Source organism: Urocampus carinirostris, chromosome 12, assembly GCF_059441175.1.
Source record: "Urocampus carinirostris isolate Australia breed hairy pipefish chromosome 12, RoL_Ucar_1.0, whole genome shotgun sequence".
In the NCBI taxonomy this organism is placed as follows: Eukaryota; Metazoa; Chordata; class Actinopteri; order Syngnathiformes; family Syngnathidae; genus Urocampus; species Urocampus carinirostris.
The window spans coordinates 1,463,158-1,488,014 of NC_142360.1; the positions used below are offsets into that span (position 1 = coordinate 1,463,158).

At 39.6% G+C, this 24,857-nt stretch overlaps 1 protein-coding gene across 3 annotated transcripts in view; it reads right to left on the reverse strand.

The window, feature by feature from the left end:
• The window catches only part of nexn (nexilin (F actin binding protein)), a 43,787-nt gene extending 23,295 nt beyond the window's left edge, over nt 1-20,492 (reverse strand). For 2 of the 3 annotated variants that reach the window (XM_088350128.1, XM_088350126.1), the window contains exons 1-7: nt 20,401-20,492; nt 15,547-15,818; nt 12,353-12,550; nt 10,955-11,039; nt 10,744-10,892; nt 4,445-4,645; nt 3,928-4,104 (exon numbers count right to left, since the gene is read on the reverse strand). In XM_088350128.1, coding sequence (XP_088206254.1) covers nt 3,928-4,104; nt 4,445-4,645; nt 10,744-10,892; nt 10,955-11,039; nt 12,353-12,550; nt 15,547-15,792 — 1,056 coding nt within the window. In that variant the 5' untranslated portion in view covers nt 15,793-15,818; nt 20,401-20,492. The remainder of the gene's footprint in view (nt 1-3,927; nt 4,105-4,444; nt 4,646-10,743; nt 10,893-10,954; nt 11,040-12,352; nt 12,551-15,546; nt 15,819-20,400) is intronic. The other variant, XM_088350127.1, reaches the window with a different exon arrangement.
• Nucleotides 20,493-24,857: the final 4,365 nt, after the last annotated feature.

Genomic DNA, 24,857 nt, shown 5'->3' on the forward strand with positions numbered 1-24,857 from the left:
TTGCAGCAGGGATGGCCAACCCGTGGCTCACGAGCCGCATGCAGCTCTTCAACTAGTTTCATGCGGCTCTTTAGGAGCTGTTATAATCTAGTTTAATGCGGCTCTTAAGGAGCTGTAACATGGCATGCATCAAAAATGTTTAGCCGGCGCCGTCATTTGCCTCCCTAAAGCTAGATGGCACACCGACAATGTAAGCCTGTTTGAGTGACGTCAAACGAGCGACGAGAAAATATTTGCTTAACAAAACGTATTGTAGTCAATTTACGTGAAATTACCTCTTGAAGTAGCAGGTAAGGGCCCGGTCACACAGCCATTTGCGTCTGAATCACGGCCAGAAATTTCTGCCTGTGAAGCAGACGCTGTTGGACGCTTTGAGATCGCCATACAGACGAGATACAGCAGTACTTTACACGCGGTCGGAAATTCACACACGGTTGGCAGCGCGAAAAAGTTTTGCGCTGCTCAAAACTTTAGGGCCCGGTCACCAAGCCTTTCACGGGCGTATCGAGGCTGAATCACGGCCAGAAATTTCTGCCCGTGAAGCAGACGATGTTGGACGCTTTGAGATCGCCATATAGACGAGATACAGCAGTGCTTTACACGCAGTCGGAAATTCACATGCGGCTGGCCGCGCGAAAAAGTTTTGCGCTGCTCAAAACTTTAGACCACGTGTTAACCGCGGGCGGCACACGAGGTAATGACGCGGTAATGACGCGGTAATGACGCGGAACGACGTGCTCTGGCCGCGGCCAGGGCGTGGTTACACATGGGTAGGACGCGAAATTTCAGCAGGAAATCGTGGGTGGAGCACGGTCATAGCTTGTTCTGCGCCTGTATCGCGGTGTTATTATGTGAAATTAGCGTGTTACGCGTGTGACGGTCAAATGCCTTTCTCCGCGTATATACAGCGCAATTTGCCGAGCACACATCAGTTGTGCTCGAGACGTCAAGGGGTGGACATGGATCCCCGTCACTGTAGTGACCTCGTCTTAACCATTTTTATTTCTTGACATTTCTTTTCATTTCATAACAAGATAATAAAATAAAAATGAAAAACTATTTCAATAATAACATATTGGCTTCTTCGGTGCCATAGCTTGAAATCTTGATCTTCACGGGACTGTGTCTTGAGCGGTTATGATTTCTACAGCCCGGTGTTATGCCGAGAAATGCATCCCTGCCGAGATTCGTTACTACAACCACTTTTACCTCGTTTTATCTCACTTTTAGGGAATGTAATGGCGAACATACAACCAAATCCACTTCGTCTTGCATTTGTTGGGAATGTAATACAACATAAACCATTCCGTCTTTGTTTTTGTTGTGAACATAATCGAACCGTAATGCACACCGTATATAAATCACTTTTGAGAACTGTTATGCACTCTACCGTAAAGCTTATTATGCAGAAATAAGCTTTACGGTAGAGTGCATAACAGTTTCAATACGAGCAATTTGAATAGAAAAAGGCAAAATAAACATGTTACCTGCTCAAAAGTGATTTGTATACGGCGCGCATTACCGTTCGATTACATTCACAACAAATACAAAGACGGAATGGTTTAAGTTGTATTACATTCCCAACAAATGCAAGACGGTTATATGTTCGCCATTAAATTCCCTAAAAGTGATATAAAAGTGAGATAAAACAAGGTAAAAGTGGTTGTAGTAGCGAGGGGATGCAAATCTCGGCAAGGATGCATTTCTCGGCATAACGCCGGCTCGGCAGCTTTTATACGCGTGGTCCACACGAGAAAATGACGCGGAAATGACGCGATGAGGAAGCGGAACAGTCGCCGGCGTCTGTTTTGCGGGCATACCACCGATGAACAGCGGGTTGGCCAATTTTGCGCATTTTCCATCGCGGGCAGCCACGGGCAAAAAAAAAACCCGCAAAATTTTACCCGCGATACAGACGCAAACGGCTGTGTGACCGGGCCCTAAAAATGCACAGCCAAACGAAAATATGAAGAAGAACACAGGACGTTTTTGCCAGAGTAGGACAGTTTATATTTTTTTATTCAACGTAATGGCAAGCCTACATGCCTTAAATGTGACGCAGCGTTAGCACATTTCAACGCTTCAAATCTTCAGCGTCACTTCAGATCACTCCACCCAAAAATCGAACAGGATTTTCCAAGAGGGACTGAACTTCGTAAGAAAAAGTTGTTAACTATGAAAAGCAAGGGAGAAAAACAGTTGCATTTTTTTCAAAAAAATTATGAAACACTCGGAGACCGTAACACTTGCATCGTATCAGTAAACTTGCAACATAGTACTGGCTGAAAAGCTATACGACGAATGGGAATTCATTCACGCCTTTGAAATCTTGGTTCCTGGGAACAACAAACTAAAACAGAGATGAATGTATTTAATTTCTGTTAAAAGTGTCGATAAAAACTCGTATTGTTGGGATATGATATAATGAAATTGTGTGTTTAATTGCTGTTAAAAATGTCGAAGAAATTGTTAAAACGTCATATTGTCAGATATAACGAAATTGTGAATATGCTTAATTGCTGTTAAGATTGTCAAAAAAAATTGTTCAAACCTCATATTGTTTATTTGCTGTTAATAGTGTCAATAAAGTTGTTCAAACCAAAAATATCAGATGTTCAACTGTCTCGCCACAGTATGGAACGAAGAATATCCGATACTAATGCAGCTGTTGAATCAAAGTTGCACACTGACCATCAAACATGTGAATATTTCATGTGGCATTGGATGAAAGCTGTGACATACAAGGCAAACCTCAGTTGGCAATATTTGCGCGCTCTGTGTCAAATCAATGTGCGATCAAAGAAGAACTCCTTAATATTGTGCCATTCAAAGACAGAACACGTGGCATAGATGTGAAAGAAGCAATGATGGCTGCATTTGCGAAAGCAAATCTACCCACACTGAAACTAACTGCAATAGCTACGGATGGAGCGCCAGTCATGATCGGATCCATGAACGGGCTTGTGGGGCTGTGCAAAGCATGCATGTTGATCAAACATTTCCAGACTTGGGATTTCCACTGCATCATCCACAGGGAGCAACTCGTGTCTAAAACACTAAATTTTGACAACGTCATGAAACCTTTGATGGAAATCGTCAACTTCATCTGCACACATGGGCTAAATCACAGGAATCTCATCGCTGAGCTGGACCAAGGGCTTCCAGGTGACCTGCTGCTGCACTGCACTGTGAGGTGGCTGTCAAAAACCCTCTTGCTTCTTTGAGCTTTTGGATGCAGTGAAACTGTTCATGGAAGTGAAGGACAAGGACAATCCCGAGCTCTCAGACCTCTAGTGGATTATGGATCTGGCATTTTTAGTCAACATCGTATGCCACCTGAACAGACTGAACCTTACCCTGCAGGGTAAATTAAAAATGCTGCCTGATCTGTTGCAAAGTGTGTTTGCATTTGTTAATAAACTGTTCAAGGCGAATATTGAAAAGGGTGATTTAACAGATTTTCAAACTCTGCTAAAAGGGAGTGAGCAAGTCACCAGTGCCCCCCTTAAAAAGAACAGTGCATAGAACAGTGCTCACAATGTTAACTGTTGAAAATTATTATTATTATCATGTCAGTGTAGTTATTTTCATCAGATCTAGCCGAGTTGAGATCTGTGTATGCGTGCATACATGATTTAAAGATTATGTTTATGTGTACCCATGTGTATAATGTGGCTTTTTAGTAACACAGAAAAAAAACAATCGACTAGCCCCCGTCGACAACTATGATGTGGCTCTTAGTAGTAACACAGACGAAATATTGGCTCTTAATCGCTGAATGGTTGGCCACCCCTGCTTTACAGTAATCTTACATTGTCTGTGACTTTGTTCTTCACTTTATGACATTCTGGGAGGGTTAATTCTTGTTCACTTTTTTATCTATTTATTTAATCATTTATTCAATTTTAAACTAAGTGAAATACTTACCAATCCCAAGCGGGCCCCCTCAAAAGCTTTCTTCTCCTCCAGGAGGCGACGTTTGGCTTCCTCCTCAGCTTTTTGTCTCGTCTGTTCTTGTCTTTCCCTCTCCATCTCCTCAAACGTCATCTTCAGCTTCCCCGGGGACACTATCGACTCCTCTGAAAGCTTCTCTTCATCCTCATCCTAGGTGCAAAAAAAGGGTTGAAGCTAGCCTACAGTGGACCCCTGGGATATGATCCATTCATTAATTTTGCTGGTATAACTCCTCCCAAGTATTAAAGTGCCAAACTGAAATAATTAAAATTACCATTTGAATTTCACTAGACCCCTAGGATATGGCGTCCTAGCCTCACTTTAAAGTGTGGGATAAGATGTTATATCGGCCCCTCCTTATGGCATTTTCCCCACTATGTGACATCAATAACTTAACAATAACTGCTATTCTTCTATTCTTCTTCTTCTTCTATTGGTCCACGTTATATAAAATACTCTCAAAAATATGACTTTGTTTTGATTTCCGAACCTTTGGCACGATGGAGCGCCTCTTGGCCTCCCTGAATGATTGTCTATCTTGGTCGTAGCGCCTCTTCTTCTCTTCCTCTGCCGATTTCTTCAGCTCCTCCTCTCGACTCTTCTCCAGATCCTCAAAGTTAATTTTTATTTTGCCCGGAGCGCGCGACGCCTTGGCTGGAACCACTTGAACCAGGATGCTCTCGTCCCCTTCCTGGAAATCACAATGTTTGATTTGGAAGTTCAGTCGTTTCTTTTTAATTGGATTTAAAAAATGTCCTTAGACTTCCAATAATTTAATTTGAATCAATTCTCCCACCACATTTATCATATAATATCACAAATTCGGAATATCTCCAAATCTATTTTTCTCTAAGCTTAAAAACAGAAAGAGAAAAAAAGTCCATAAATTCATAAATTAAATTGCGTTTGTTGAATGTTACTTTTCTAGACATATTTCAATAAATGAAATTCACATAATTTGGAAGAATTCTGAACATTGGCTCCCTGTACCTTATGTACGTTACAGAGAAGTAGAGAGGAAACACGACCTAGATGTGATACGATTTCTGCAGAAAATCATAATTTTCTTATGAGTAACAGTCTCCCAATGCTCACTTCGTTTGTCAATAATTATCATAATCGATGAACTCTCCAGTGCCTCTCGCACATTACGGAGGGATAGGGAGGAGACAAGATTGTTGTGCTACTACTATAGAAAATCAGAATATATTTTAATTTGGAACAAAAAAAATATTCTAATATTTCTAAGTAAGCAGATTTAATGTTATAGTGTGGTGTCAAGTGACTCATTATTGGGTCTTTTATCATAATAAGAGAATCAGAAATAATAATAATAATAATGATATTAATTTTAAAGATAAACTCAAAAATAGAAATAAAGAGCAACATGTTTTTTATTTTAAGGCTTTAATTTTAAAATATTTTAAAAAATAAATTGAAGAATACACAAAATGAAAACTAAAAGGCAACTTTTCTGATTAATTTTCCAATAAAACATGTTAAATAAAAACAATAACATGTTTTAATTTATTATCACTTGAAGTTAAAATGAAAAGTGCAATGATTTCAAAACATAATTATTAAGTTATTTTATTTAAAATGTATAAAATGACCCTAACCCTAAATAAAAAATAAAAAACTTAAGGAGCAACAGTTTTTTTAAATTCATTTTCAAGTTTTTGAAACATATAAAAAGAAAGAAAGGGGTATAAAAATCTACATTTTTTTCATATAAACAAATAATAAAACATGTTTAAAATAAATAAAGAAATAAAAGATAAAAAAGAATTAATAAATAAATAAATAGTTATTCATTTTTTTGGTATCTAAAACATACTAAAACATATAAAAAAGAAATAATAAAGCAACAACCATTCAAAATATTTTTTCGAGTTTTTAATCTAAAACAAGCAATGAAAAAATACCGTTAGGTGACTAATTATTAGGTGTTTTGATTAAACCATAACTTTGATGTCCTTTTGGTTTGTATTGCAAAAACTAGAAGTCAATAATTATCATGCATCCCTGAACACCTGAGGCAAATTCTGCATGCCTTCCCAAAAATATCTATTTTTTTCACTGTTTCTTTCTCTAGCCACAATCAAGCCACATACTGTGATAGTAGTTGTCTGCCCTGGTGAGAGGTTAATTCTGTTGAGGAGGCGTTGCAGGGGCAGATAACGCAGTCTAATTCGGGTCAAGCGGTAAAGAGGACTCCGAACGGCAGGAGGTGTGTGAAACACTTGCCAGCCGTATGCCATCTACACGTTGTGCTTTTTTTGTCCTATTTGTTCTCAAATACCGATCCCAGTTACTGGTAACACGAAGTTTTTTTTTACACTGCAAAAGAAATTCTAACATTTAAAAAGAAATTCATTCAGAACAGGGTGGACAAACTACAGGCCACATGTGGCCACATGTGGCCATGCTTCAGGCTTTTTTTATCTGGCCCGCTAAACCGAAATGTTAAAACAATGATGAAAATACACAGACCCCTCGCTACTTTGCGACACCTACTAGCTTAAGCAGCTTACAGTAGCTTGCAAAACTATATGGCCCCCTTGAACTTTGCCACATTTCAGACTTCAAACATAAAGATATAAAACTGTAATTTCTTGTGAAGCATCAACAATAAGTGGGACACAATGAAGTGGAACACACTTTATTGGATATTTTATACTTTTTTAACAAATACAAAAGGAAAAAGTGGGTGTGCAAAATTATTCAGCCACTTTACTTTCAGTGTTGAAAACTCTGTCCAGAGGTTCAGTGAGGATCTCTGAAGGATTCAATGTTGATCTAAATGACTAACGATGATAAATGGAATCCACCTGTGTGTAACCAAGTCTCTGTATGAATGCACCTGCAGTGATAGTCTCAACGGTCTGTTTAAAGCGCAGAGAGCCTCATGAAGAACGAGGAATACACCAGGCAGTCCGAGATACTGTTGTGGAGATGTTTAAGGCTGGATTTAGATAAGAAAAGATTTCCCAAGCTTTAAAAATCCCAAGGAGCACTGTGCAAGCAATAATATTGAAATGGAAGGAGTTTCAGACCACTGCAAATCTACCAAGACCGCGCCGTCCCCTTAAACTTTCAGCTCATACAAAGGGAAAGAGATGCAGCCAAGAGGCCCATGATCACTCTGGTTGAACTGCAGAGGTCTACAGATGAGGTGGGAGAACCTGTCCATTTGTAGATATCCATAAAAAAGTGACGTTTAAAGTTTGCCACAAGCCAACTGGGAGACACACCAAACGTGTGGAAGAAGGTGCTCTGGTCAGATGAGACAAACATCTTTTTGGCAACAATACAAGACGTTATGTTTGGCGTAAAAGCAGCACAGCTCATCACCCTCAACACTCCAACCCCACATTCAAACATGGTAGTGGCAGCATCATGGTTTGGGCCTGCTTTTCTTCAGCAGGGACAGAGAAGATGGTTAAAATTGATGGGAAGATGGATGGAGCCAAATACAGGACCTGGTGTCACAGACCAGAAACGGACACAGGACTCAATAGCGCTCGTTTTTATTAGTTTTTATTCAAAAAGAGAGGCAGAGTAAGGCTTGCTTGATCCGAGGGCTGACAGATAACAGGAGCGAGTGAGGCGGGAGTGACACTTCCGTGTCGGACGAGAAGGAACGGAGACAGGCGGAATGGCAAGTCGTTGGCCGGGACTGGAGATTAAAGGCAACATCAAGTTCGTTTTCAAGGTCGGTAACAGGAGGCAGACAGAACGGTCGTAATCAGGTCCAGAAACAGGTTGTTAACAAGAATCAGGCAGTAAAATGGCTTTAGCGAAAACAGGGTCAGACTAGAAGGTTAACTGAGCAGAAGGCAACAGTATGCAACGATCTGACGGGATTCTCTTGAAAGCCCGGGGTTTAAAAAGGGAGTGACCACCAATCAGCTGTCCGGGCTGTTAGTGCCAATCAAGACGCCACAGGTGTTCCAAATCGGCAATCATGACATCTGAAAGAAAACCTGATGGAGTATGCAAAAGACCCGAGACTGGGACAGAGATTTGTCTTCCATCAAGACAGTGATCCAAAACATAAAGCAAACGCCACAATGAAATGGTTCACCAAAAAACTTATCAAGGTGTTAGAATGGCCAAGTCAAAGTCCAGACCTCAATCCAATTGAGAATCTGTGGAAAGAACTGAAAACTGCTGTTCACAAACGCTTTCCATCCAACCTCACTGAGCTCAGGCTGTTCTTATATAATAATTTTGAACATCCACTTTTTCGTTTATTTGTTAAAAATGTTTAAAACTTCCAATAAAGTGTGTTCCAATTCATAATTGACTCCTTACTTATTGTTGATTCTTCACAAGAAATTACAGCTTTCTATCTTGATGTTTGAAGTCTGAAATGTGGCAAAAGGTCGCAAAGTTCAAGGGGGCCAAATAGTTTCCCCCAACCAACCAATTCCCAAATAGTTTCTGTACTTTCAGCCACTGTACATTGAAAAATAATTTGTCAATTAGATCGGACTCTGATGAAAATCAGAAGAGCGAAGAAAAAAATGATGATTACCAGCGGGTGCTCTGTGGATTATTATCAGGTCTGGGAAGCGACTGAGGCGGCATCTGGAGAAAAGGCAATAGATGTGGCCTTATGCTATGGCTAGGCTAGCAACTCTCTTAAGCCACCCCTGCTGAGCCTGTATCCCACCAATGCCAGGTCAATTACCTATGAAACGGATGACGTGGAGCTACAACTTGTTGGAAACGGTTACTTTCGGGAAGGTTGTATTTTAATCATCAACTAAAGGTTACCCGAGACTAGTGTTCAGCTAGCCAACAGCTCTTTAAATCACTTTTTTACTCTGAAAGGAGAAGCCCTCCAGTTTTGTTGTACTTTTTATAATGACAATAATGACCATCTATTCAACTGCAATTTTTTGTTTGTTTTTATTTTTAGTTCTATGGTTGTTGTAAAGTAGGCTTAAACGTATTTGTTCAAAAGTGTGTATTTCTAATCAGCCGTATGGCCCCTTTTGGCTTCTCCTACTTTTCTTGTCTTTGTTTCACACCACCCCCACCCCTGTCCAGAGGGAATGGTCGTTTTTCCTTTGTCTCAGTACTTTTCCACCCCGTTGTGACTTCAATAAAACACAGAGGAAAAGGGGGGAGGATCAGAAAGAGATGGGCTAGTGAGCTGATCTGACCTTTTTTTCCTCTTCCTCCAATTGCAATTGAAAAGAAACCCAAAAAGTCTTTGCCTGAATTTCCTTCTATGATTAGCCATTATTTTTTTAAGCTCTCCCACACGTAAGTGGTCGCTTTAGACACGACAGTTGTTATCTTGTTAGAGTCATATAATCTCATTCGGTAAGGACGTCATCTCAAGGTAAGTTTGATCTTTGGGGACTTTTATGAAGGTGCGACACAATCGCGGATTTTCACTTTTAGTGATAATCGAGGGATCACTGTATGTATAAAGTTGTATATTTTTAAGAAGAAACAAATATGTTAATTTGGTGCCACTCTTGTGCGCAGTGCCCCCAACAATTAATGAGCTGGCTACATTTACTTAACTTTTTTTATTCATCAAGAAGATATTTGTCATATTTAATGAAAACGAAACAACTTCTGAGCACATTCCAAAAACATGCATTTCAGGTTGAATGAGCGAGTGAGTTGTCTGTCCCTGTGTGCCTTGCCACACGCCGGCAACCAGTTCAGGGTGTCCACTGCCCGAGGACAACTGCGGCGCAGTAGTTAGCGCGTGTGCGGCACAGTTCTAAGGTTGAGAGATCAAACCTTCCTGTGTGGAGTTTGCATGTTCTCCCCGTGCTTGCGTGGGTTTCTTCCGGGCACTCTGGTTTCCACCCACATTCCAAAAACATGCATGTCAGGTCAATTGGCCGGTCCAAATTGACCCTAGGTGTGAATGAGTGAGTGAGTTGTATTTCTCTTTGTGCCCTGCGACTGGCTGGCAACCAGTTCAGGGTGCCCCCTGTCCATTGCCCAAAGATAGCTGGAGTGGGCTCCAGCACCACCGCGACCCTACTGAGGATAAGCGGTGCAGATAATGGATGGATGGATGCATGGATGGATGGGTTGTGCAACAAATGCAAGGAATTTAAAAATGTCTTAAAAAAATATATGTTTTTATGAACTGGCCTTGAAGATATGAAAAAAAATTGACTCAAAACTGTATCGGTAGACAATTTTTTTTTTTCTCACAGCCCTTTTGCCAAAAGTTTCAACCCAATGTGGCCCTCGACTCAAAAGGTTGGCACACACTTGATTTTGGACAACAAATGTTCGATACCACATTTGTCAAACCGATACCAATACAGATATTTGCTTTGTAATACAAATAGCAGGTACTAATAACACTACTATATAAAGTTCTCTCCCAGCAAAAATCTAAATTTCAAAGTGTCAAATTCATTTAAAACTCTTAATGTTTAAAACCACAGTTTTTTTCCAGACTGAAATCAATAAAGATACAGTACTAGATCTTTAATACCGACACCAGGTAGGAATACCATGACAAAATAGTATTATCTTCACTGTTGTTAGTATGTAATTTATTAATTTTCTACCATCTATTTCGTACCTGATAGTCAAATGATTCAGATACCTGGTGTCGGTATTTGCCCATACACAAAAAACAATAAATAAAATAATAACGTATAAAATGGGAGTTATTAATGTTATTGAGACTTCAAATATGTCACTTAATTTGCGATACTATTGAGTGGCAAAAGGTAATCCCATCACTTAGAGTTGCTAGTTACTTTCCCCTGCAAACTGTCCCCTTTTTGTTCTTACCTCAGCCGCCTTCTTGGCCAGTTCCTTTTTGATTTTGTCCTTCTCCAGTTTGTCCTGCGTCTCCCGTCTCTTCCTCTCACCTTCCATCTTCTTCCTCTCGCCCTCCTGCTGTTGCTTCTCCATCTCAGCAAACTTTCCCTTCACACTTCCTGAGGACAGGATGACACCAGGCAACGTCTCGTATGTCCACTTCCGCCCCTGGTTGTCTCACCTGTGATTTTAGGGACGTAGGACTTCTCCACCTTGGCCTGCTTCACCTCCTCGTCCTCATCGCTGGATGCCAGGAGCTCTTTTATCTGAGGAGAGAGCGAATGCTTACACTTGAAACAGGATCATCTCCTCGCAGCTCCTCCAAAGGACGAAGACGTCCTAATCCCTGATTAGAAAACAATCAGGTGACCCCACAGGAGAACTTCTGATTGGTCAGGGGTTGGACATGGACGTTAGTTCTGCTCAACTGTCACTCATAATCCGCGCTCATCCCGTGTCTATAAATGCTTTTGTTTCTTCAGGGAAAATAAATCTAAATAATTTAATGAATGTGTCACTTCAGAAATAGATGTATCACCATTTTTCAACAGGGTTGGAATTTAATAATGATCCCGATCAGATATCTATATCGGTTCGATATCAACCCCCTGCATTTTACCAGATGTCACCCAAAATCTCATATATTGGCCTTCAGGTACAAAAATTCGATTCTACTTTCTGTTCTTTATTCTTTATACAGCAGAATTAAAGTGACAGTGTGTGAAAAATCACCACTTGAGGTTATGTAGCTTAGAATGGCTTCAGTGTGCATTTGGAGAAGACACACAATGCTAGCTCGAAAGATACCACTTCGCAAAATTTCGAAGTCTATTTCCATATTTCATCATCTGAGGTGGATAAACCCGGAGCGGCTGAAAATAGCCAAAAGCTGGTGTTGGTCAGAGCTGGTATAAGCGTCTAACTATAAGGGTTAGTGGAAAAAATATAAAATAGCCCAGTAGAAGTTTGAATTCGTCAAACGTCTAGACCCTGAATCATGGAACTCAGTGCCGCGAGTGGCTAGATAAGAAAACAGTTGGGGCAAAAGTGCCAGATGCCTGAATAGAATAGAATAGAATAGAATAGAATAGAATAGAATAGAATAGAATAGAATAGAATGACATGACTCCGAGGAATTCCCTTTTTGTATATGACTATCTGTGGAAGCAGCTAACAATAACGGTAAGCCATTGCGTGCAGCCAAGTTGCTAACATGTGATCAGAAAAGGAAACAGTGAAAAAAAGTAAATGAGGGGACTTGGTGACGTGCCCTTACATGAGCAGCTGTGAAATGAGAGAGACACTGAAGGACAAAATAGGAGATGCTACTGATAGCAACAATGGTAAGCTATAACCTGCAGTGGCTGATATGAGTGTCTAGAGAAGGAAAAAAGAAAAAAGAGGTCAAATAATTTGATCCATGCGACTCTTCGATGTTCAGCTGTGGAATACGCATGACACTGAAGGATGAATAAAGAACAGCTAATAATAGTGGCGAACTATAGCCTGCATTCAAGTGGCTAACATGAGCGACTAGAGAAGGAAACAATGGAAAACAATTCATCTTGTGGGCTGGTACCTGTTGCTTTCGTCGACTCCACTCCCTCTCCTTGATGTACTGATCCTTCCTCTTCTGCCGCTCGTCTCGGTTCCTCTGCCGGCTTCTTTCCTCGCGGGCTTTTTGCATGGCCTCGAACTTTCCCGTCACGTCGCCTTTGTCTTTGTTTGTGTTGGGCACGTAACTTCTGGCCATCGGTTTCTTGGAATGCAACAGTTTCTATATTAAGGGACATGCAAAAATGAGTAATTTGCGACTGTGGGTTGATGCCTATGAAGGACCCATCCTGCCATATGTAGAGATAAACGTAGGAATAAATTATGCCTGGACAAGTATGCCATATGAAGGAATAACATAAAGAAATCAGGTAATATCCAAATATATGACATTAATGCAATCTATCCATAGATTGTGTAGTGTATTTTGTTGTGTAGTTTGTCGCGCATTTTGTCGTCTGTTTTGTCATGCATTGTGTCATTTTTTTGTGTCCCTAGTTGCATATTTTAGTGCGTATTTTATAGCATATTCTTTCCGTATATTGTCCTGCATTTTGTCATGTATTTTGTTGCACATTTTTTTCCCGTATTCTAACATTTATTTTGTCATGCATTTGACACATGCTTTGTCAAGCAATGTGTCATTTTTTATGTTTGTTTAGTTGCGTATTTTATCACACATTTTATCATGTATTTTGTTGTGCATTTTGGCGAACCTTTTGTTGCATATTTTGTTGTGTATTTTCTCTCCAATTTAGTTGCTTATTTAGTTAGTTATGTATTCTTTCACATGTTTTGTCACGCATTTTGTTGTTTGTTTTTGTCTTGTATTTTGTCATGAATTTTATTGCGCGTTTTGTCGCTTTAATGTGTGTTTAGTTACATATTTTATAGCACATTTTATCGTGTACTTCGTCGTGTTATTTGTTGTTCATTTTGTCACACATTTTGTCGCATATTTTGACGGGAATTTTATCTCCAATTTTGTCGCTTATTAATTGTGTATTTTGGCACGATTTTTGTCATGTGTTCGGCCACAGATTTTATTATTCTATTGTCTTTTTTTTGTCACATTTTCGTAGCATATTTTGTCACGTATTTTGTTGTGCATTCTGTCCCGCATTTTGTTGTGCATTTTGTCACACATTTTGACGCGTATTTGTTGGGTGTTTTGTCAAGCATTTTGTCTTTTTTAATCTATGTTTAGTCGCGTAGTTTTCTGCATATTTTCTAATGTTTTTTGTTGTATATATTGTTGTGCATTTTGTCACACATTTTGTTGCATATTTTGTCTTGTGTCCCAAAAGCAAGTTTCTGTTGCCGGGGATCGGGACTCCTCCTTTGGCTGCTACCCGTCTCTCTGCGCAGCCGACTCCTTTGCCCCCTCCCACAGGTGGTGACCTCATGGGAATGGGGACCTACACTGTCCCTTTGGGCTGTGCCCGGCCCGACCCCGTGAGCAAAGGCCCAGCCACCAGGCATTTGCCAGCGGACCCCACCTCCCGGCCTGGCTCCAGAGAGGGTTGTATTATGTGTGTTTAGTCGCATACTTTATCGCATATTCTTTCCTATGTTTTGTCGCGTATTTTGTTGTGCATTTTGTCACGCACTTTGACGCTCATTTTGCCATGCTCGGTCGTGAATTCTGCTATATATTTTTATTGTGTGTCCAGTCATGTATTTTAACACATATTTGATTGTGGATTTTGTCTCTTGCTTTGTCACATACTTCATGTATTTTGTTGCCCATTTTGTCGCGCATTTTGTCTCATACTGTCACAAACCAGAAACAGACACAGGACCCAATTGCGCTCGTTTGTTCGGTTTTTATTAATAAAGAGGGAGAGTAGGGCTTGCTTCCACGATCCGATGGTCGACGGACAAGGGTAACAGGTAGCAGGAGACACGGAAAAGGCACTTCCATGTCGAACAAGGATGGTCGAAGATTGGCAGGAAACACAGTCGTTAACCGGGACTGGAGAGCAAGGGCGGTGTCAAGTTCGGAAACAAGGTCGGCAACAGGAGTCAGGCAGGTAGCGGGGAAAAACAGGTCGGATATTGGGAGGGCAGAACTGGGCACTGAGTCAGGTCCGGAAACAGTTTGGCAACGGGTAACAGGCAGAGAAAACAGGGCAGGAACAGATTCTGAACATGAGAGCTTGTCGAGCTGGGAGCAACGGTTCGCATAACGATCTGACAGGGATCTCTTGAAAGCCAGGGGTTTAAAAGGAGTTCATCAGCCAATCAGCTCTCAGGGCTGTCGGTGCCAATAGAGCAGTCACAGGTGCGCTCTGAATCGGCAATCATGACACATACTTTGTCATATACTTTGTCATGGATTTTGTTTCCCATTATGTCACATATTTGGTCGTGTGTTTTGTTGCACATTGTGTTGCCTATTTTTTGTGTGTCTAGCTGCATATTTAAGTTGTGTATTCTTCATGCAATTTGCAGCAAATTTTGTTCTGTGTTTTTTCTTGTATTTTATCGTGCATTTTTTTGTGTTTTTTTCGTGTATTTTGCTCTGTATTTTGTCATTTATTTTTGTCATTTATTTCGTCTTGTATTTCACCATTCACTTTCTTGTGTATTATGTTATGTATTTTTTGTCAGTATTTTGTTGTTTATTTTTCATCTATTTTGTCACGACAAAATGTTATTTAAATGAGGCAGCGGGACAATTGTGGTTAAGCTTTTAATTTAATAGTTGATGGGTATAGTGGCCCATTCATTCATCACTGATCAACTAATTTGTTAAAAGCTCAGGTAATTGGACAAAAAGATTACACTAAATCATGACAAAATAAATACTGGAATAAATGAAAAAATGCACAAATATATGATTTAATTGCACTGATGTCACATATTCAAGTATGCTAGGATTTAGAGGTAAGATCGGGCCTAAAAAAATTCGGCCTGACCCGACCTGGGCCCGTGGGAATTAAAGCGCAACACACCAATTAACTTCATCTGAGAGACCAAAGCTGAAGCAAACCTGAATTTTCATATTTTAATTGTGAGGACTTGGTAGGAAGAGGTGTGTTTTTTTGGCTGACTCTACGCAAACTTCGGGTCAGGCAAGGCTCGGGGCTCAGACCTTACCATTAATATCATTTGTTTATGTCCTCATTGGTTTATGTGATATTTATGTGTTGGTATTTATTTATTTCCAAATTGATCTTATAATTTGGCAGTACCAGTCCTACCTGATTGGCTCACCTCTTTTTTCATCATGACGTCAGATAAATTTTGTTGGTCAGGTTCTGCCTGGTCTTCATCGGCCACCTTGGCAGCTTTCCTTCTTCGATTCTTGTCTGTACCTCCTTTGTCCTTTCCAACACCGTTTACGTTTTGCTCTTCCGGTATCACTTTCTTCTTCTTTTCGTCATTATTGCTCAGAACATCTTTTTTTCTCAGGACGTCCTCCATGTTGCCCACAGCCGCAGCATGAGCCAACTCAGCCATATTTGGATCACAATTTCAAATCTAAACTGAGAGACAAATAAGAATCACACACAAATTGAACACTTAACGGGAACTAGACCTAAGATTTATGGCCCGAGCCCGAACCCGAACCCGAACCCGAGGCAATTTCGGGCCGGGTCGGGCCTGAAATGTCAGTCATACGGTCGGGTCGGGTCGGGTTCGGTCCTGCTTTTTTTTTTTTTTTTTTTTTTTTTTTTTTAAATTAATTAATAATCATAAATATATGTTCATTAAAAATATATACTTAAACTATGTATGGATACTAGACCAAGGAATACTTGTTATAAAATAAATAATTTGGATAAAACGGAGAAGGAGCTGTAATTGCTTTTAACTAATACACATTTAAACCACGTCAGTTGATAATCCAGCAGCAGTGTCTGCTGCCAGAATGCGTGCGCTCTACTCCTATCAGACAATTCAAAGAACTTCTTCATTCCTGTCTCTGTCTAATATATTATACACATGCCATTGTTCTTTGACGCTCTGCCCCTGTTGTGCCCTTTTCCGACTCCTATGCAAATTCCTCCCCCCCTCCGATTTTAAATGAAAAAAACAACAATTTGTTTACACCGCGGGATCCAATGCAACCAGGGTTTCATTCACAATAAAAAAGACATTACATACGGATATTATAGTAAATCAAATAAATATTATTTGTGTACAATTAGTTGTGATTGCGGAAATCATAGCGTACAGTGACGTTGGTGACTTTTCCATCCGCATTAACAAACGCATTTTGTAAAATACGATCGCGCTTTATTGTTTAAATAAACGCGTTATATAGACTAGGATCTCCCAATTGTTATAATTAGTTCGCTTTATTGTTTTAATAAGCGTTTTATATAGAATACGATCGCTTTTGTCGGAAGCGTACATTGACGTTGGTGACATTTTCATCCGCGTTAAAAAACGCAATTTGCAGAATAAAATCACGCTTTATTGTTTAAATAAACGCGTTATATAGACTAGGATCTCCCAATTATTATAATTAGCTCGCTTTATTGTTTTAATAAGCGTTTTATATAGAATACGATCAGGGGGGGGGGGGAATTTGCATAGGAGTCGGAAAAGGGCACAACACGTCAACACCCCCTCAATGAAAGTGCTGCGCTAAAATCTTAAGGACGTACTACTACTGCTGCTGTGGATTATGGCCCAATGATCAAGTCGTCAAAATGACGGACGCCCTTAAATGTTTTCGCTACCTCAAAAAAAAAAAACGTCAATGACAGATTGTCGCTTAATGTAACATCTGCAGTGCAGACACAGAAATATAAAAGATGTAAATGTTTATACAGTTTTATTTAACTTAGGCCTAGATGTTGTAACAAAAGGCAGAGTTTAATTTGTTATCATAAATCACCCCTCCTTATAAATAAAATATGTAATTTCGGGCCCCTTTCGGGCCGGGCCAGCAAATCCAGTTAATTAGTCGGGCTCGGTCCGGGTCGGGTTTAATACTCCTCGGGCCTGCGTTGGGCTCGGGTGCTTTTTTTTGGCCCGATCTTACCTCTAACGGGAACTAATAATCTGTTTCCTCCTTTTTTTCTACAATATTGATTTTATTTATAATAGTAGTAACACTTGCAAAACAAGTAGCACGCAGTAGTACTTTACATTAATAAGTGTAGCACAGTACACTCTACAGACCATTGGGTCAAAAATGACCCAATTTCGGTCAAGCTTGGACTGATTTATTATTGAGTTGATTTGACCCAAACTACTGGGTATTTGTGAAAAAGAAAACACTCAAATTGTAAATAAAAAAGTACCAACTAATTTAACAAACTCAATTTGATCAATTGGGTTCTATAAAAATAAAGGGTTATAAAGTACAACGCACCCCCCAAAGCTATAAACTTTTATCAAAAGATTGATCGTTCCTTCTGGATACAAAGCATTCATAGAACAAATTTGATATTCTGGTGAGCTCTCCAGTGCCTCAAACACATTACAAAGGAGATAAGACCAAGTTGTGCTGCACTTCCGTACAAAATCCAAATATATTCTGGTGAGTTTTCCAGTGCCCAGTGGACATTATCAAAAGGTAGGGAGGAGACACAACCAAGCTGTGCGTCTACTTCTATAAAAAAATGGAATTACTTTCTGTCAAGTTCTCCAGTGCCTCACGCATATTAAGAGGTAGAGGAAACATGACCAAGTTGTGCTGCTACTTCTATAAAAAAATCAAAATTTAATATGGTGAGCTCTCCAATGCCTTGCGGACATTACGGAGAGGTAAAAATGAGACACAACAAAGTTGTGCTTTTACCTCTATAGAAAATAAAATATAATTCTGATTAGCTCTCCAGTGCCTTGAGCACATTACAGAGAAGTAGAGAGGAGGCACAACCAAGTTGTGCTACTATTTCTGTAGAAAATCAAAACATGTTCTGGTGAGCTCTCCAGTGCCTCGCACACATTACGATGAGGGAAAGATAAGACACGACCATGTTATGCTACTACTTCTATAGAACATTATAATCTCTTATGGCGAGCTCCCAAATGTCTCTAGCACATTTCAGAGCAGTAGAGAGAAGTCACGACCAAGTTTTGCAACTAGAAAATCCAAACATTTATCTAATGAACATAAATGCCTCGAATATAGTACTTTTGGCTGATTAAATATGCAAATTTTTGCGTCATCTTTTCTATAGGGCCGACAAATATGACATTATCATGTCTCCCGAAACATAACCCAAAGTTTTGACCCAATCCCTTGTTTCCATGTAATTATCAAAGTGTAATTGTCTATTTCCTGGATCAATAAAACACTCAATGATACTCAATATAGTGTGGAGACTGTTAGGGAAGACTTGAAGCTGGAGACTATTTTTAGACTTTTTTAGGGTCCAGGCATGTGATCATGGCTATTTTGGACCAGTGACCGGCCGCGTGCTTATGAGCTCAGACTGGTATCCACGGCAGACCCTTCAACAAAATGGCCAGACCACACGTTAAACTGCCCCATCTTATTAGATATATTGTTGATCATAACAGGAGAAATTATCGATGTGTCTATCAGAACAATTGCATTCATTTGAATGATTACATAATTGTTGCGGGTTCATTGTCTACATTGCAAGGGCACAAAAAATAATTTATTGCTCTATATTTGGGACTTTGACCTTTCCATTTTGTATGCTGTCAAAATTGTGTGATTTTAAGCTGTAAAAATAATCAATGTACTAAAATAAGCTTATAACACCTCCCAATTTTGGTCATCCTTGTAATTCTATTTGTATCTATTACCTATCAAATTGTATAATAAAATGCATTAATAGAATTAAATTAAAATTTATAAATAAATAAACTAGATACAACTATCTAATTCAGAATAGATGTGCTTTTTAATCTAAATTATTTTAAAATATTTACAGTTTTCTAAAAGAAGACCTCCCACTCAAAAAAATAAATCAAGATAAAATAATATAGATTACCTCTTTTTTCCTGTTTTGTCTCTGGAATAAGATCTTAGTTGTTTTACACACATAAAAAAATTAAAACAAGAAAATTACTTCCTCTTGGCTAGTTTGTCTGTGGAATAAAGTGATTTTTTTCACGCTTGGAAAAAAAGAAGAAAATTACCTCACACACACACACACACACACACACACACACACACACACACACACACACACACACACACACACACACACACACACACACACACACTTACACACACACACACACACGCACACAAATAATGAAACAATAATATTACCTCTAATTGGCTGTTTTGTCTTTGGAAAAAGTGAATCTTACCTCTTATTTGCTTTTGCTTTCTTTGGTAAATTCTATTTTGCCCCCCAAAATATCACGATAATAATACCTCTCCCTGCGACTGGCTGGCCATCGGTTCAGGGTGTCCCCTTCCCACTGCCCGAAGATAGCTGGGATGGGCTCTAGCACCCCCGCGACCCTACTGATGATAAGCGGTGAAGATAATGGATGGATGGATAATACCTCTTATTAGCTGTTCTGTGATTTATTTATTGATTTATTTTACATCCTTAACAACAAAACTAATAATTACCTCTTATTGGGTGTTTACCAATGGAATGATGTTAATTTTACACCAAAATAAATGAGGACAAAACACTAAACATTACCTTTTATTTTGGTTGTTTTGTCTTTTGAAAAAAGTGACTATGTTTTACTCTTAAAAAAAAGAAAATTACCTCTCATTGGCTTTTTCTGTCTTTTGTAAATTTTATTTTAGTCCCGAAAATATCACGAAAAATGACCTCTTAGCTGTTTTGTGATTTATGTATTTTATTTACCCTCAAAAAGATCAAACTAAAAATTACTTCTTATTAGCTGGTTTGTGATTCATGTATTCACTCTACACCCCAAAAGATAAAACTAAAAATGACCTCTTATTGGCTGTTTTGTCTCCGGAAAAAAAAAAATTCTTTTTTTAGCACACACAAAAAAGCAAACAACGAATATTAAGTTTTTTTTCCTACACAAAATAATAAAAACAATAAATGTAACTCTAATCAGCTGTTTTGTCTTCGATAGAAGGTGTTTTTGTTCCTTTTTCTAACTCACAAAACATAACAAATACAACAAGAAAATTACCTCTGAGCGATGTTTTGTCGCAAGAGAAAAGTTACAAATATATATTTTTAATCCTCAGAAAAAGTTCCAAGCGTCCAGTCTTGCGACGCACCGAATAGCTGTGTGCGCACTCTGTGACGCGCACTTTCCATTAAAAAAAAAAAAAAAAAAAAATTGGTGTGACTTTGTCGCGGACGCGCATTCCACGCGCGCTCCCGCCTCAGCTGTCGCCTCAGCTGCAAAAATACGTACGGCCCCGATATAGAATGTTCGAAATACGCCTGGATTGTTTGCTGTTCCTTTTAATAAGGACGTGGTCATTGTTGGAAGTTACAAGAACAAAAAATAACATCAATAAATCTGACAGATGCTCAAATTATGATTTGATTATATTTGGGGTTTTATTAGTTTGCTAAACTATTGTAGATCTAATGTTTTTGCACACATTAATTAATACATTTATATTTTTGTAGATAAATATTTTGCTGTCTGTTATCCCCGATTGCAGATTGCTGCGAGTGGTGCCGGTAGAACACATTTTTGTAAGCGCCCGGTGGCTCTTTTTTGCCCTTCTGTTCACCAAAAAGTGAAGTGTCCTCGTTTGACCACGGTCCGTTATCTCCTTTCACATATTGCCGCAAGTGGGGGCCGACAATGTGCAATTTTGTTGGGCCTGGCGGCTATTTTTTTGCATTATTTGCGCTTAAAATGACCTGCACTAATTCTGCTGTGATTCATTATCCCCAATCCCATATTGCTGTGAGCAGGGACCAGAACAAATACTTTTGTCAGGAGGCATGGCGATCTGCCATGCTTAAAATAAATGCACCATTGTGGCCACGATCCATTACCCCTAGTCGACTCTCGCTGAAAGCTAGGGTTGGCAGAGCGCATATTTTTGACCCAGGTGGCTGCAACTTGTTATTGTGGCCCACCTTAAAATAAACTGCGCTGTTTGACTGTGATCTGTTGTCCCCAGTCAACTATTGTTGTGAGGCAGGGCCGGCAAAAAGCACTCAAATGCCGTTCCATTCTGCCTTGCCTAAAGTTAAATGCACATATGTAGCCGCAGTCCATTATCTTTGGTCGACTATTGCTCAGAGTGAGGGCCAACAGAGCGCTTTTTTTTTTTTGGTTCGGGCTGTTTTTTGCTCTGAGTGAGGACCAACAAAAGGCCCTTTAGTCAGAAGGCGTACCATTCTGCCTCGCCCTAAATCAAATGAAAGCTTATGGACACAATCTATTATCTGTGGTTGACTATTGTTAAGAGCGAGGACCGACAAAGCACTTTTTTTCTATTTTGGTGTGGGGTGCTGAAGTGCTGAAGTTTTGGCCACGATCCATTATCCCCAGATGACTATTGCTGAGAGCAGGCCCCAGGAGATTGCTCAAAGTAAGGGCCTTTTTCTCCAGTTGATAGTAAATGGTCTGCATTTTTTTGTGCTTTTCAGATCACTAAAACCTCCCAAAACGTTTTACAATGTGCTTCACACTTACCCAATGACACTCACAGACACACTCACAAACCGTTTATTAACCAAGTAATCAATACAAAACTTTCGGCTTATGCTTTGTTTTTCCAATGGGTTGTGCCATACCTATAATCTTATGTGTTTTCTCCATCTTTTATGTTTCAATCGTTTCAAATTGCGGTAGCCGTGTTTAAAGTTTTGTTTTGTTCAGGGGCGAAAAAATACTGCCACCTATTATAAGCAACACTTAATTGACTGCAAATTGGAGAAGAACTAAGAAAGAGATGACAAATTTGACCGAATTAACAAGTTATCTTATGATAGTGTCATGATTACTCATTGCACTCACCTGTGCCCGCTTGTTTGGCTACCCCCTCCTATTTAAGCTCAGTGCTTCCACTCACCCTTTGTCAGTCCGTCAGCAAACATCTGTTTTCACAAGGCAAGCATTTTTGACTCTGACTCCCGTCGGTCCCTTTTTGTCACCCGTTTTCCACTCATCCGTTCCTGATTTCCCCGTTTGTCTCCTGCTACGTCCCATTTATTGACCCCAACCACGTTTTGATCTCCCGTCCCGGTTAACGACCCGTTTGTTGACCCCGACCACGTTCAGCTCTCCCGTCCCGGCTAATGACCTGTTTTTCCGTCTAACTACGCTTCGATCTCCCGCTCGGAAGATTCACTTCTGCATTCAGAACACGCTCTGATCCCGTGAGCGGCTTGCTTCTTGCGTCCAGCGAGCACCGGATCGCTGGCGCTGACTTTCCTCTTTATTTCAATAAACTTGTAAGTAACGTTACGCATCTGTGTCCTCCTTCTGTTCTGGTCTTGACAGATAGGGCTTTAAAACATAATGACAATTAAATTGTTTTGGCCACGATACAACAGCTCCAGTCGACTATTGTTGAAAGCCGGGCTGGAGAGAGCAAATTTGTGTCATAAGTGGCACCTGTTTTTGTCTATTCTTTTCACCCAAAATGAACAGTACCCATGCGGTTGCAATCTATTATCGCTGGTTGGCTATTGCTGCAAACGAGGCTGCGAGAGCATATGTTACAAATGGGTGGGGGGGGGTACTACTACACGGAATCTTATTTAATGCAGATATGTTGTGGTTCCCCTGAACCACGTTAAACAAGGAATTACAGTATCATTTATGCCATTTAAGTGACAGTGTGCATTATTTATCGTTTCCTGGTAGTAAAAAACTAAATTTTCTGAGGAAACATTGAGAAGGTTGGTCGTGGAGTTTGGAAGAGTGTGTTATAGGCGTAAGTTATGTGTGAATGTTGGGAAGAGTAAGGTGATGAAGTGTTCACGTGATGGAGTGGGCGTGGCGTTAGAAATAAGGTTGCATGGACAGGTGCTGGAAGAAGTTGAAAGCTTACGGTACTTGGGTTGTGATGTGGCTGCAGTTGGTGGAATGGAGTGCGAGGTATTGCACAGAGTGAATCAAGGAAGCAAGGTTTTGGGTGCTCTGAGCAGAGTGATGATCAACAAGAGTATGACGATGGATGTTAAAAGGGGACTGTATGAGTCTGATTGTGCCGACTGTGTTGTATGGTGCAGAGACTTGGAGCCTGAATGGAGATTTGAGAAGGAAACTAAATGTTTTTGAGATGAAGTGTTTGAGGAGTATGTTTGGAGTGACAAGATTGGATGGATTGAGAAATTAAATTGTGAGAGACAGAACTGGAGTAGTAGTGAAACTGAGCAAGAGTGTGGATAAGAGAGTACTTGGTTGGTTTGGGCACTTGGAGAGGATGGATGAGGAGCGAATCTTGAAGAGGATCTACAGAGCAGAAGGAAATGGAAGGAGACCAAGAGGAAGGCCGCGATTGACGCGGATGGATAGTGTTATGAGTGCTCTGCAGCAAAGAGGTCTAAATATAATTAAAGCTAGAACTCTTGTTGGTGATAGGAATGAGTGGAAAGGTGTTGTGAAAGGATAGTGGGATGTTTGGACACGTTCTAAGGGGTGGGCAGGGCACCCGTATGATCCGGCAGAGGTAAACCAGTGAAAGCTGTCGGGCCCTGCTGTTGAACAGAAGAGTGTGTTGTGTCACCCTGACCCGAGTGACAAAGTCGCTTTCTTGTGTCCTTTTCCTCTGGAGGGACGAAAGCATGACCAATTTGAATGCCAAGGTTCTTAACTTGTTTGGGTGTTTGAGCATTTGGGTTGGCCATGGTCCAAAAAATTTTGTGTGCGTGTGTTTTGCTATTTTTTTCCCTTTTTATTTTTTAATTTAATTTTATTTTATTTATTTTTGTGTGTGTTGCCTTGCTGTCAATCACCCCTCTCGAGGTATATGACCAGGATGGATGGATGGATGGATGGACGGATAGACAGACAGACAGACAGACAGACAGACAGACAGATAGATAGATAGATAGATAGATAGATAGATAGATAGATAGATAGATAGATAGATAGATAGATAGATAGATAGATAGATAGATAGATAGATAGATAGATAGATAGATAGATAGATAGATAGATAGATAGATAGATAGATAGATAGATAGATAGATAGATAGATAGATAGATAAAAGATAAACTTTGGCGGTTGAGAAATTAGCATCTTGCTGCCAACGATATCCTGAAACCTTTTTTTTTTATTTTCTTTTGCACATTATTGTGATTGTTTATCACCCCCAGAAAAAAATACAACATGGTGCAAATGTTCAATTGTAGTATAATTTTCTAATTTTAAGTATTATTGTTATTTTACCTTGTTTCTCTTTTCTTTTTCATTTTTATTTATTTTTCTTTCTTTCCATTATTTTTCCCGTTTTCTTCTGTTTCACTCTTTTTTTCTTTTTCAATTCTTTTCTTTCCTCATGTTACTTTTTTCTTTTCCCCCTTTTTTCTTTGAATTTGTTTTCATATTTTTCTCTTTACCCGTTTTTCCGTTCTTTTTGTTACTCTTTTTAAAAAAATGTTCTCTTTTCTTTTTTCACAAAAATCTAGGCAAAAAGTGAGGAAAATTTATATTGTGTTTTAGT